General features: G+C 41.3%; 1 protein-coding gene across 1 annotated transcript in view; it reads left to right on the plus strand.

Annotated features, from left to right (window-relative positions):
- Positions 1-2,798: 2,798 nt before the first annotated feature.
- Positions 2,799-12,991, plus strand: part of LOC141958878 (ovostatin-like) — a 32,166-nt gene continuing 21,973 nt past the window's right edge. Inside the window, exons 1-12 of the mRNA XM_074901868.1 lie at positions 2,799-2,817; positions 2,937-3,009; positions 4,617-4,800; positions 5,485-5,641; positions 6,517-6,569; positions 7,053-7,073; positions 7,841-8,009; positions 9,219-9,303; positions 9,994-10,111; positions 10,795-10,915; positions 11,134-11,243; positions 12,270-12,428. Of these exons, the coding sequence (XP_074757969.1) occupies positions 2,799-2,817; positions 2,937-3,009; positions 4,617-4,800; positions 5,485-5,641; positions 6,517-6,569; positions 7,053-7,073; positions 7,841-8,009; positions 9,219-9,303; positions 9,994-10,111; positions 10,795-10,915; positions 11,134-11,243; positions 12,270-12,428 (1,269 nt within the window). The remainder of the gene's footprint in view (positions 2,818-2,936; positions 3,010-4,616; positions 4,801-5,484; positions 5,642-6,516; positions 6,570-7,052; positions 7,074-7,840; positions 8,010-9,218; positions 9,304-9,993; positions 10,112-10,794; positions 10,916-11,133; positions 11,244-12,269; positions 12,429-12,991) is intronic.

Genomic DNA, 12,991 nt, shown 5'->3' on the forward strand with positions numbered 1-12,991 from the left:
TTACATTGCCCTGCCATGCATGTGTGCCCAGGGTAAAAGAGAAGGAGAGGTGCATTTGATGTGGTAAAATGGATTGGCAAATTCAGCTTTATTTGAAAGAAAACTGACTTGTGAATCACATGTTACAAATGCAACTGCAACGATCGTCCCTCTGACTCGTCTAGAGACAGAATGGAGGAGAAAAAAAAGGATGTGTATATAAAATTTCTTCATAAGAGAGAGAAAATGTAGTAACTTTCTGAAGTCTGAACTGAATAAGGTGAAGACATCTTGATTCTTTGCTGTCCAAAGAGCATGCAACATGACCCTACTTTGCAATTATATTTATATATGTGATACTTAAGCCTGTATTTGCATTGTTTTAGTCTTGAAGTGCATTTGGCACTGTTCCTTGTTTCATCAGTTTTCTAGCCAAACTACGATCTCCAATTACATCTTTCCTTATGCCAATACAAAGCAGGGCCAGACTAAGGTCAACAGATCGGTTTATATAACATCCATTATCCAGGTACCTTATGTGTGTCTGTATTGTATCAACTGCTTGGTGTCAGGTTCATTATCTTCCTCGTGCTAGATCCTGATCTTTGTGCTTTCAGATTATTAACCCCCTTCTGCCCCAGCTGCTTAATCATACAACCCAAAACTTCATTTTCCTTCCTACCAGAGACAACCGGAATAATTTCCCCATTGCACTATGGTCTTCTTAAGAATTATCCCTGACATGGTAGAGATGTGCATAAATATCTGATCTTACTTTTTCTACCATGACAGTGCTAGAATACAAAGAGGTCCTCTGGGATCAGTCACTTCAGTAAAGTAATGAATTCAATAGCTTGTTTCCAGGGAAACACATACTCTTTAATTGGTCTGAATAAAAAGTCTTGTAGGATTTCTGTTTTTCAAATGTTTATCTTTTTCTTTTCCACGTCTGTGTATCAGCAAGAAAGCCCTCTTACACTCATGCTAAAGGCATGCTACACTTAAATAAAGGATGAGCTTCTGGAGTTGATTGCTATTTCCTTCTCCCTCCTTAATTCTTTTTTGACTACTACTTAGTACCTGTTTAAAGACAGACATGAGGTCTAAGGCATTTCAAAGCTGAAAATACAAACATGTCTACAACATATTCTTAGCTGTCTTCTGCCCTCATCATAACTAATGCAGCAGCTTTCTTCACAGTGTAAGCACCCTGTTTGCACATCATCGACCTACCATGCAGTGTTGTCAGTTTAACGTCAGGTCATTCTGGGAAGCTGTGTGCAATATTTCTCTCTAGTAACTAAGTGGGAATACACAGTAGCTCTGGCAGCACCCAGGACAATTTTCTTTGTGTCCTAACTTGGTCATTAGAAAGCCTCTGTGAAAGATGGGTAGGTAAGCTGGTTAGCCATGGGTGGTTTAGGGTATCTCCTGTGCTGATGGAAAGCATAATCCTTGTGTGGTTGAATCAGTAGCAAAGAATGTATTATATCATGAGAAGTGAAATTCAGAGAATCTGGCTTTCAGCAGTCCCACACCCATTTGCACCACATCACTATTATAGTCCTCATTTCCTTCTCATACCCCTTATCACTGAAATAACTTCAGGCACACTCTGCATTGCCTAATACCTTTTTCAGTGCCCCTAGCTGTCTTTCCTGTGTCTAATTATTACTACAGTATATTCAGCTTCCTTCTTCCATTCATCACCCATTTGACTGAGGAAGAGGAAAGGAAATTGCCTGTTTCTTCCCCTAGGTTGCAGTTACGGACATGTTGATTGGCTACCTTACTTGGTGTTGTTCTTTTGTTGTTTTGTTTGGTTTTTTTTTTTTCTTTACCTGTGTAAAAGTGAGAATGCAGTCCCCCACTACTATAGATTGTTTAGTTTCCTGCATTCAGGCTGTATTGCCAAGAGTTCAGCCAACACATCAAGGAAGTTCTTCTCAGGAGTGCACAGTGAAAGGACAAGAAGCAATGGACGCAAGTTAGAGTACAGGAAATTCTGATATAAGGAAAGAAGTCTTCACAACATGAATGGTTAAGCATGGGAGCAGATGTCCAGAGATGATGTGGACTCTCCATCCTTGGAGATATTCAAAACATGACTGGACAAGCTTTGAAGCTAGCCCTGCTTGAAAGGAGAGATTGGACCACATAATGTCAGGATGTGCCTTTCTACCTAAATTATTTTACGATTCTATGTCTTGATTATTTTGAAACTTCTTCTCAGTCAGATTTACTGAAAATTCACCAACAAGCTTACAAGTTGTTTGATGGGGGAGCAGGAATAGAGGGAAAAGCAGACTGACAGCTAGATGAGTGAACAAATCAAGCAATGCTATCAGATTCCTTTCCCTACAGATATGTTTCTCCTAACCACTGGCAAAAATGGTAGAAAACTAGCCAACACCATTCCTTGCTGAATGTTACTGTGTGCAGTAAGAAATCCAGATTACAATTAGGAGTTTCCTTCTGTGTCATACTGCATGCAGCTATAGTCTGATGCTCTATTATTACTGCCCAGGCCCCTGTGCAGGCTCATAATAGCACTGTGTTTTGTGACATGTATCTAGAGGAGATCGTCACAGAACAAGGAAATACTTAAGCAGTGGCAAATACTAACAGGTTGAAATATTAAGGAACGTACAGCCCATGACATGATAATCAGAGAGGTAGGCTTCAATAAAACATTCAGATGTTCCATTCAGGAACCGGTTTGGCTTGCAATACCTCACAAAGCTATGTGAAATATGAGAGCTTTCCTAAGCTATTGTTTGAGAGTTCAAGGAGTGTGAGAACAGACAGTAGAGAGGAAGATGAACCTATGCAAATTTTATGTAGATATATTTTGTTGGAATATGATTAAAGCCATGGAGGAGGAGCACCATCTCGGGGTGGTTTAAAAGCCAGAAGACAGGCTGTCCACTTGAGATCAGTCTCTCTTCTTTCTTCACTGACAGAGATGTGGTCAAGGATTCTTCTGAGCATTCTGTCCTTGAACTGGATTGCCACAGTATCTTCTGAACCGTAAGAGATCATACATTCTGTGTTTTTATGATAACATATTTTATTTCCCACCAGTTTGCTTTTTCTGGGATGCTGATATATAATAAACTACATGTTTGAGAAATGTGTCTGAAATGGAAGTAGATGACATAGAAGGATGATTTGGAATGGTGGTCTCCATGACAAAACTGCTATTAAATCTGTTTTAAATGACAGAAATCTAGAACTGGAGTAGTTGAAGTCTGAAGTGGATGAGTAAAGTGGGGAGGAGATTCAAAACTGGATTAGCAAGTAATACTAATGATCAAGATTGATATGCATCTGCAGTACAGAGAGCACAGTATATGAGGAACTGCTACAGGCCACATAATGGCTGGTACTATGCTAAATGGCAATCCTAGTATTCATATGCATTTTAGTATTCATATTTGTTTGCATTCGTATTCGTTTTCATGTTAGTGATGGTATCAGTATCAGTATCAGTATTAGTATTACACCTGCTGTGCTTATACAGCACTGTCATTGTCCGTGGCTTTACACATACAGAAGATTTCAGCCACAACTTTCAAAAATACACCAACAGTAGAGCTTAAATGCCCTTCTCAAAAGAAGAACAATGTGAAAGTCACTCTGTCTTAGAAACACTGCCGGTTTTAACCATTTAACTTTTGGTCTTTGGATATCGTGCAGTCTGAAGCGGGCAAGTGAAAATGACAATAAAGGCAGTATGAGCAAGCAAAGATGTGGGAGGAAAAAAAAGGGAAAGGACCAGATTACCAAGAAATGATTTTGTGATTCATGTTGTGCTGCAGAACCAACTTGTCAGCTCTGTCATACATTATTCGGAAAACCTAGTTTGGCAGCAACAGAACCTCAAACAAATATAGCAAATCTGAAGGAATATTTTTCAGAGGAAGAACCTGGGGAAGTAAGGCTGCCCTAATTATAGAGAGCAGTATAATCAAAAAAGCTCAATAGAAGAAAGAAGAGAAGGAAGCCACACAGGGAGAGGCATGGAAACAGAATAGAGTATGCAGGTTAGATTGAGCATTCCTTGGAATAGTCTGCAAAATGGAAAAGCAGGATCTTTTCTTATGCATTATGCTGATTGATTTACGTCAGTTCTTTCCTGGAGAGAGAGATATCCAGAGAAAAAGAAATTAAAAATTTGTTGCAACCATTAACTCCTATTTTTGTCATTGATCTCAAAAAGAAGCTAAATATCATTCCTCCTTATGAGAGGTTCCAGAGGTTTAAGTATACATATAGGTCATGGGAGGATAAATGCAGCTATGTTTTTCAGGTGTTTAGAAACTTTAGCAATTGGAGATGTATAAATTCCTGGAATGGAAAGATGCAGTATCCTGCTGGGTCAGAGAGTGCATAGAATGATGCCAGTCTTTCAGCTCAGAAAGAACTGTGAGGGACAAAAAAATTTGTCATCTGTACTTTTTTAGCATATTATTCAAAATTCATTGAAAGAAATGGAAATCTTTCCACTGGTTCTGAGCAAGCTTTGGACCATGTCTTCTTTCACATGTATAGCATTTCTGTGATATTTTCCTCTCCTGTTTGCTCTGACTTCCCTCCATGACTGAACTCTCTGTTCTGGTCTTGCCTCCTTACAGTCAGTATGTGCTGCTGGTCCCATCAGTAGTGCGGAGCAACTCTCCACAGACAGCCTGTGTGCAGCTCCACGGCCTCAGCGAGCCTCTGTCCCTCAGCATCGTCCTGGAATATGGCAGTGTCCAGAAGACTCTCTTTGAGGAATTTGTGACAAAGAATGATTCCTTCAAGTGCTGCGAGTTCAAGGTATTTTCTCTTTTGAGACTGCCGAAGTGGGTGTAGAAGCTGAGCTGTGCAACTCTCCTTGTCAGTGAGGGAAAGAAGATGAAGAGTGCCGACAGGGAATAGAATGAAAAAAGATAAACTACTGGAAAGGCTGACAATATAGACAGGAAAAAGAAAGACATATGGGTTGTAGGGGGAAGCTGGAGAAAGACTTTTCATCTTCATTTACAGAGTGAGTAGAAAAAAGCTTTAGATTGCCATCGCAAGTGCATGCACCCTATGGGATAGTCATCACGGTCAAGCTGGAGAACCCAGTTAAGACATGCTCATTCCCTTTCCTGAAAGATCTGGACAGGTATGACAAGTCCCAAGGTTAGGTCTTCCAGGATGCAGCAGGAGAAAACACTTCAGAATTGAGCTATATGACTGGGGCAGCCTGCATATAGGCAGGTAGCTACAAGAGATGAGGAAATGCATAGGACAGAGCATAGCTAAAAAACTTAGTACCTGATGACAAATTATGGGACTTCCACAGCAGAAATTCCCAGAAACTACCTCATTGGCAAAGATGGGGCTTCTCATGACTTTGCACAAACTATTTATAACTCACTTGACAGTCAGTATCTTTCTCAAGGACCTTGGGCATCAGGGGACATCAACATATCTCATTTACCACTTTTCCTCTGGGGTTTGGTTTCTCTACAGGTTCCTCCTGCTACTTCTGACCCCCTGGCATTCATTTCCTTCTCTGCCAAAGGCACCACAGCCAACATAACTGAGAGAAGATCCGTGGCGATTCAGAATGTGGACAATGCTGTCTTCATCCAGACGGACAAACCCATCTACAAACCAGGACAAAAAGGTGGCTGAGGAGTTTGAGTCAGCTAGTGAACTGGGAAATGGAGTGCAAGGGTGGGTCTAGAATGACAAGGACTTCCTCTTGTGGAATAAAAGTCCATGGACTGTGACAGCCATGAGCAATCCTTCAGATGGTGTATAATTGTCATCTGAGGTTGGGCTCATCGAAAGTTGGTGAGAAATACAACAAATTCACAAAGTTGCAACAGATGAGTAGAGTTCATGTGTTTTTTGTGAGTTAATTGCATGTATAGGATCTTGAGTTCTGCTAGGTTTGCTGAGGTCAGTCACATAAAAAGTGTCCTTAAAAATACAGAAAATAATGGGTTAAGCTTGGAATTAATAAAATTCATCTTAAAAAAGTAAGCATGTCATTTCCTGTCAACAGCTCTTTCTGCTTAACTGCTAATCTGATTCACAGCACTGAGTCCATCATATTTAAATGACAGTACTAGCTGTGGTATAGTTAGTTATCTCTTTAGTATAATTATACTTCAGTATTGCACAAGATTTACACTTAGAATAAAGACAAATTCCTCATTCTCTTCAATTTTTCCATTGAATTGGTTTGTATAAACAGTTTTTTAGTAAATGCTTCAAAGAACTGAGTCCTTCAAGAAGAATTGAAGGCAGTACAGCGTATTTGTATTTATTATAGAGGTTGCTTTAGTCCCAGTGGGTCAGAACTGAAGATATTTCAGCTGACAAGTTTATTTTGGTTTTCTTTTTCACTAGCTAAGATAATCAAATCCTTTCTAGTTTTCTGGGGACTCTTTAGCTCTCTATACAAGCCTGGGCAAACTTTGTTTTAGTTGTGTGTTGAAAGTGACTTACCACTGCTAAATTAAGTGATCCTCTTTTGTCTTACATCTTTTCCAGTGATGTTTCGTGTGGTCACTTTAGACGCCCAGTTCAGACCTGTTCAGGAGACAGTAAGTATGAGTGACAGTCAAAATTTGTCAAAAACCTTCTTGAGCTACGTGTTTGCTGAGACTCCCTCACTTAGAAATTGAATAAAAGTACCTGGGATAGGGCTTCTGATGGTTCTGGAGAATTGCTGTAACTCCTTAGCTTCACACTCCACTCTTTCCCTGACTTTATAGAGGGCAAAGGGTCTGAAAGCACTCCTGGAGACCTCTCACAACACTCAGATTTTGTAGTCACTTCACCTGCCCCAGATATGTAGAAGGAGACTGCATGTTTTTGTAGAAAAGATAAATTCACAAACAGGTTATCCTCTTAAAATTAGTTACAGACATAAGTTTCAAATTGTTTTGCTGGCCCAGTCTTCTGCATCCAGAGAAAGATGTTCACAGCCTTCTTTGTGTTCTAGTATTTCTCAAGCTCCACGGTTAATTTCTTGATGTTTTGATCTTTTTTTTTTTTTCTTTCTTTCTCTTTTTTTCCTTCTCCAGTATCCCCGGATCACCATTGAGGTAAGAGATGCAACATGTCATTAAAGCACAAGTTGATTTCGAAAGACTGTGTTTCATCACAATAGCTGAGGGACTCTCATCCAGAGCACACTGTCTAAAGCCAACAGACTTGAGGCTGAACAGTGGCAGCACCCATTATCAAACACTAGAGGAGAAGAAATCAGCAGAATTGGAGATGTTAGTCAGAGGTGGCCTGGGGTTGTTGCTGTGTCTTTCATTAGGATTCAAACAAGAGTGTTCAGAGTAGTCTTACTTTGGTAGGACTACAGTAAATGGGCTGGTGAAATAGAAGAGAATAACAACTCTGAAATGTCAGCGTAAGAATAACAACTTTCTGAAATGTCATGTTCTGCTGGGGGACAGACTAACAGTGAATTTACCACATTTCACATCACTAGATCTCAAAACACTTTCTAAAGGAGGTCAGCATAATACTCCCATTTCACAGAAGGAGTTGAGTCAGAAAGGCTTATGCTAGAAGAACTACAGATAAGCAACCTGAGTCCCAGTCAGGTACTACTCCTGGATGATCTGAGATCATCTGACAGTGTAGCTAATTTCCACTTAAACATAAATGTAGGCTTGTCTAATACACAAACAGATCTGGAAAATTAATGGGAAGTCAGATCACACGTCATCAGCCCAAACTCACATTCATCTGGTGATGCACTTAGCCAATATGCCAGGATACAAAACTTGGAAGAAGGCAAGAAGACAAGAAACAGGGTGATAAAGGTTTTGGTACATCTCTTTCTCCCACTCTCCAGGATCCAGAGCAAAACAAGATCTTCCAGTGGTTGGAGGTAGCATCTAAGCATGGAATTGTCCAGCTCTCCTTTCCACTAATTCCAGAGCCTATTCTGGGATCCTATCACATTACTGTGGAGAAGAATTCAGGTGGAGAAGAGCACCAGTTCTTCAGAGTGGACGAATATGGTAAGCAAAGGTGTGAACTGCCCTGCAACAGCGAGTCTGGCTCTGCCTAAGTCAGATAGGAGATGTTAGTGCAGAGTTTAAGTGCTTTGAATTCTACACTTCATGACTGATAAAGAAAGACATGGAGAGAGCTGGGTGGAGAAAGTGAAAGCAAGAAGGGAAAAAAGAAATGCTGAGAAAGGCAGCATTTTTCAGGAATTAAATTAGGAGTCTAATTCTTTTCTGGGCGTGGCACAAAGGCACTGTGTGACTTTGGAACCCACATCCTATCATTCAGGCCTTACATTCCCCATCTGTTCAGAGGCAAAATGAATGAGTGAGGCCTGTCCTCTTTTGCAGAGGTCATCACTGTATGAAGAGCACTAGGCTAAAACATGCAGCAGAAATCTGAAGATATTGTCTATCGAACAGATTAAATGATGGGTACCAGACTGTTACCAGGAGAGGCTGGATAGTGCAAGATGGAAAACAGTGGGTAGTGGGGATGCCAAAGCCCTCATAGTGATCTGCTTACTCTCTGGAATAGACCATATCAAGGGAGTTCCTAAATTCATTCTGATTTTACAAGTTTTCTCATCTTATAGCATCAGGTTTTCCTTAGTAGTCCCCAGAGAAGGCGTGGACAACTCCCAGTTGTTTGGGTTTTTTTGTAAGGGCAGTAAAGCACCTTTCCTCCTTACCCTCCAGAGCTCTTTCATACCTTCCAGTCTTTGTGTACAGGTACATGACAAAAAGGCCTTTTCCAGCTACGTTGTGATTATTGCTGGTAACCTGGGACAAATGATAAGCTGAAAAGAGAGAGTGACGGTGACCTGTTTCACTTTACTCTTTCACTTAGATGCTTATCTCCTTCAATGGGACCAGATTGAACGATAACTTCTGTTCTCCAGGGCTTAACTAGTTTGAAACATCAGCATTACTCCCACCTTTCTCTTGAAGAAAATGTACAGCCCATTAAAGTGATTTATCACAGTTCTTACTGCGGCTGTTATCATTATTAGTATGATCATTATTGCATATTAAAGACGTTATCCATCTTACAACTAAAGGTTAATTTTTCATCAATAATATCCTACAGCCAGCTCCTAGTTGGACTTTTCTTTGAACCATTTCCTCTCCTTTGTTGGTGCAAATGCTTTTGCCAACTGTTTTTTCACTGTCTTCCACATACGCAACTGTTGATCACTCATATTCACATTGCATTCTCAGTGCTGCCGAAATTTGAAGTGACAACCAGTGTGCCAGAGAGGATTTCTTTCTTTGATGAAGAAATCAGAGCGAACGTTTGTGCTTCGTAAGTATCAGAGCTGAGAACAACACGTTTGTGCACAAGAAACACAGAAGAGAGGATGGTGTGCCACGCTGGGAAGCAGGGACCCTGCTGCTGATTCAGAGTATGGGTTAGAGCAATTCCTTTAGCTATCATTTCCATGACATGAACTATGATAACTCTCCTCTTGCTGCAGAATTAGAACTTGGAGAGTTTGTTTGTGTCCAACAGTTTGGATATATCAAGCAGTACATACTCGCTGTTATTTTTTATTATTACAGAAAAGGTGAGAAATAGTACAGAAGAAGAGTCTATCATCAGAATTGCTGGCCAAAGGGCAGGCTGGCATGAGCTAAAGAGGTGAATAGGGATCTTTCTGCAATATGTCCTGCTTTGTCTAAGGCACTAATGAGAAAAACAAGCAGCAGGGAATGATATCCTAACCCTGAGTCGAGCACCACTTTAGAGCTTCAGACCTTGAAAAATGACTACACCAAGACAATGATAAAGCAGGACTTTTTAACAAGGTGCCAGAAACAGCGTAAAAATAGCTGAAGGAAATTCTGCTAGGGCTAACTGATCCTAAATCCCAGCTGTTCGTCTGTCTGTGCTCTGGGCACTCCTAAGCGTTTTAAAGTCTACATTGCTCTACAATCTTTGCAGGTTTCATACTAAGTCCACGTGATTGGATTGTTGTGTCTCTTCCTCTCCTAGGTACACTTATGGCCAACCGGTGCAAGGGAATGTCCGAATCAATGTGTGTCAGCATCGCTTTTATAGTTTACGATGTGAGAAAAAGCAGAGAGAAAGCTGTGAAGCTGTCACTGGACTGGTATGATACAGGGCAAGGCCTTTCTTCCCAGTCAGCTTTACCACCCAACACACAGCACAGTGTTTGGTGGCCTCATTCATTTCCTGGGGAACACCAGAGACATAATCCCAGAGGCATGTTTGTTCTCACTATATCACAGGTAACGCAGAAAGACGGTGAATGTAGGTTTTACCAGTGACCTCCTTAGGAGACTTTGAATTTTCCCTCAGAAAGAATCAGTATGAGGGAGGGAAGCTTATCAAACTATAAATCTTTGATCATTCCTAAAACACTGGAGCTGTGTTCTTCCCAAATCTAATCAGCAGACCTCTGCTGGCAGTCTCTGAGGACATAATGTTAAACCATTGTTTAACTTCTCCACTAGATCAGACTCAAAGGGCTCTGGTCCTAGAGCTCAGGCATCATGCAAGATGGGTTTAAGGAGGAGCATGAGCATAGAGAGGACTAGGGGTAATGCGGAGAGAAGTTTCCAGGTGCAAGGGTAAATGTTATTGAAACAATGAGCTGGGAAGGGAGCCAGGGAGTGAGAAGTATAAGGTAGGAGGGGAGTGAGTAGAAAAGAAGAGCTGAAGAAGAAGTGAGCAGAGGCAGTGAAGCTCTTCAGAGACCCACTAATACAGATTCAGGAGCGATTTTCCAAACCTTGAGAAAAATGGGCTTTCCCCTTTGCGCTTCTTTTTCAGCTAGGGAAGGATGGCTGCCTCAACACCATCATCTCCGTCAAAACATTCCAGCTCTACCGCAGCTATGCCAGGATGTACACCAGCCTCAATGTAGAAAGCATCGTCACTGAAAACGGGACAGGTAACACCAAATGGAGGTTGGAAGTAGCTGAGCAAAGCTCACAGGTGGTACTTTCTGAGAGGAGTGTCCTGGATCCTGATCTGTGTGGCAAACAACCACAATATTTATGTAGCTCTTCCTCCAGAGCATCTCTGCTCCACACAGCTTTTCAAAAGTAACTTTTTTCTACCCATGTCTGATTTCTGTTTCCTCCTCTTTATACTGGGTGTGTCTCACAGGTATCCAGATAAAAGACTACAACTATGTTGGAGTCAACCAGGAAAATGACAGAGTGATGTTCAAGAATATGGATCTCTATTACAAGAGGGGAATTCCTTACTCTGGTGAGGTGGGTACCTGAGAGGATACATTTAGATCAAAACTCCCTGAGGTCCAGCATGTTCATCTCTGAGTTATTCCATTTAAGGCTGTCCCCTAATTGTGCTGCTAAAGTCCCATGATAACACTGCCTAACAGTGACTGCTGCATAGTTCTGTACATTAGATGCCCCTAGAGAAAATAAGAATATTGTATCATACCTGGACTGTTAGGGTCTCTCTCCTGCCTTAGATGGATAAGTGAAAGGTCATATGAATGGGGAAGAAGAGTCTGCAAGAAACAACAGCAACATTTGTGCCTAAACCAAAGGTAGAAATTACCCTGCATTGCATCACACAGTCATTTTTATTATAAAAATCACACAGGATTTTTATTTAAAGCAGCGTAGATATTGGAACACATTTCAACTTCCTAGAAACCTGCTCACACAGGATAAACCCAGGCATAGAAAAGAGAATGAGCTCTACAGCATCGACCTGATATGCAATGGGGACAGAGGGTATGCAGGAGCTTGGAAATGCTACTGAGCTCCGCAGGCGGCCTGTGGCCAAGAAGTCATCTGATTGCTTTAGGCTTGTTAATCAGTGCTCTCCAGAGAGTATGTGCCCTCGAGTCCATCTGTTTCTATTTGCTCAGGAAGGGACAGCATGAGGTAAGAATTTAAACCATCATCTCTCCTTCAGTAGTCTTTAACTTATGTGATGGCCCATTAAGCTAATAGCCACTGAAGAGAAATAGAGGATTTAGGATTAAAAGAATATTTTATATGAGATCATGTATATAAACAGTTCCTTCTCCTCCTGTCACATATAATTTGTCCTTGAACTGACAGGAATTGCCTTTCTTTGCCTGTCACAGAACTCCTGCTCCTTCAAAACATTGAGGAGCATTTGCCTCTTAAATACATTTCACTCTTGATTTCTACTCCCTGCAACTGCCCTCAGTGCCTAAGTGACAGTCCTCTGGTGAGCAGATCATTTCCCATTCTTCTTGTTGTTTTATTTTTCTGAATTTCTTGGGTATGCTTTGTGTTCAGATCACTGTGACAAATGTGGATGGTGAGCCCATTGCCGATAAGACTGTCCTGCTGGAGCTCAATGGAAACTATCTGGCCAACTATACCACTGACAAGAACGGCACTGCTGCTTTTTCCATCGACACGTCCAACTTCTTTGATCCCAGTTTTAAGTTGAGAGTAAGTATATGTAGGCTTTAGTCTAACTCTTGAAAAAAATACTTCATTGGAGAGAAGGGATTAGAAGCAATTGGTGGGTGCTGGCAGGATTAATTCAGATGAGGAAAGTAGGCAGTTAGTGCACCAACACCTGCAACCTGTGTGAAACTGATATGAGAGAACAGCAGTGCCTGAGAAGTGGCAAACGGCACCCCAGGAGTGTTTGGGCTGCAGTGATCATCAGCACCTCCCTGCTTTTCCCTCCACTCAGAAGCCTCTTCTGCAGCCATCTTCTTTCTTTTTATTCTGTGTGATAGAGGACCTTCCTCACAGATTGCCCTGCCTTCCTAACCCAGCCTGGATGAATGCCAGCCTCTTTCCATGCTGTTGCCTGCTTCCCTGCATGTCTGCTGGCAGACTCATGCCTGTTACCATCCAATGCTCTTCTCTTGTTGTCATGCCTTTTCTCCAGTGTGATAGGAGGAACTGAGAAAAAGAATACCATTTGAGAACAATGCCATTCTAACTCACAAGAAGTCCTAGCAGTTTACTCAACCTGTTTCGAGCCTGCAAGAATCTGAAAT

The sequence above is a fragment of the Athene noctua genome, chromosome 3, assembly GCF_965140245.1.
Source record: "Athene noctua chromosome 3, bAthNoc1.hap1.1, whole genome shotgun sequence".
In the NCBI taxonomy this organism is placed as follows: domain Eukaryota; kingdom Metazoa; phylum Chordata; class Aves; order Strigiformes; family Strigidae; genus Athene; species Athene noctua.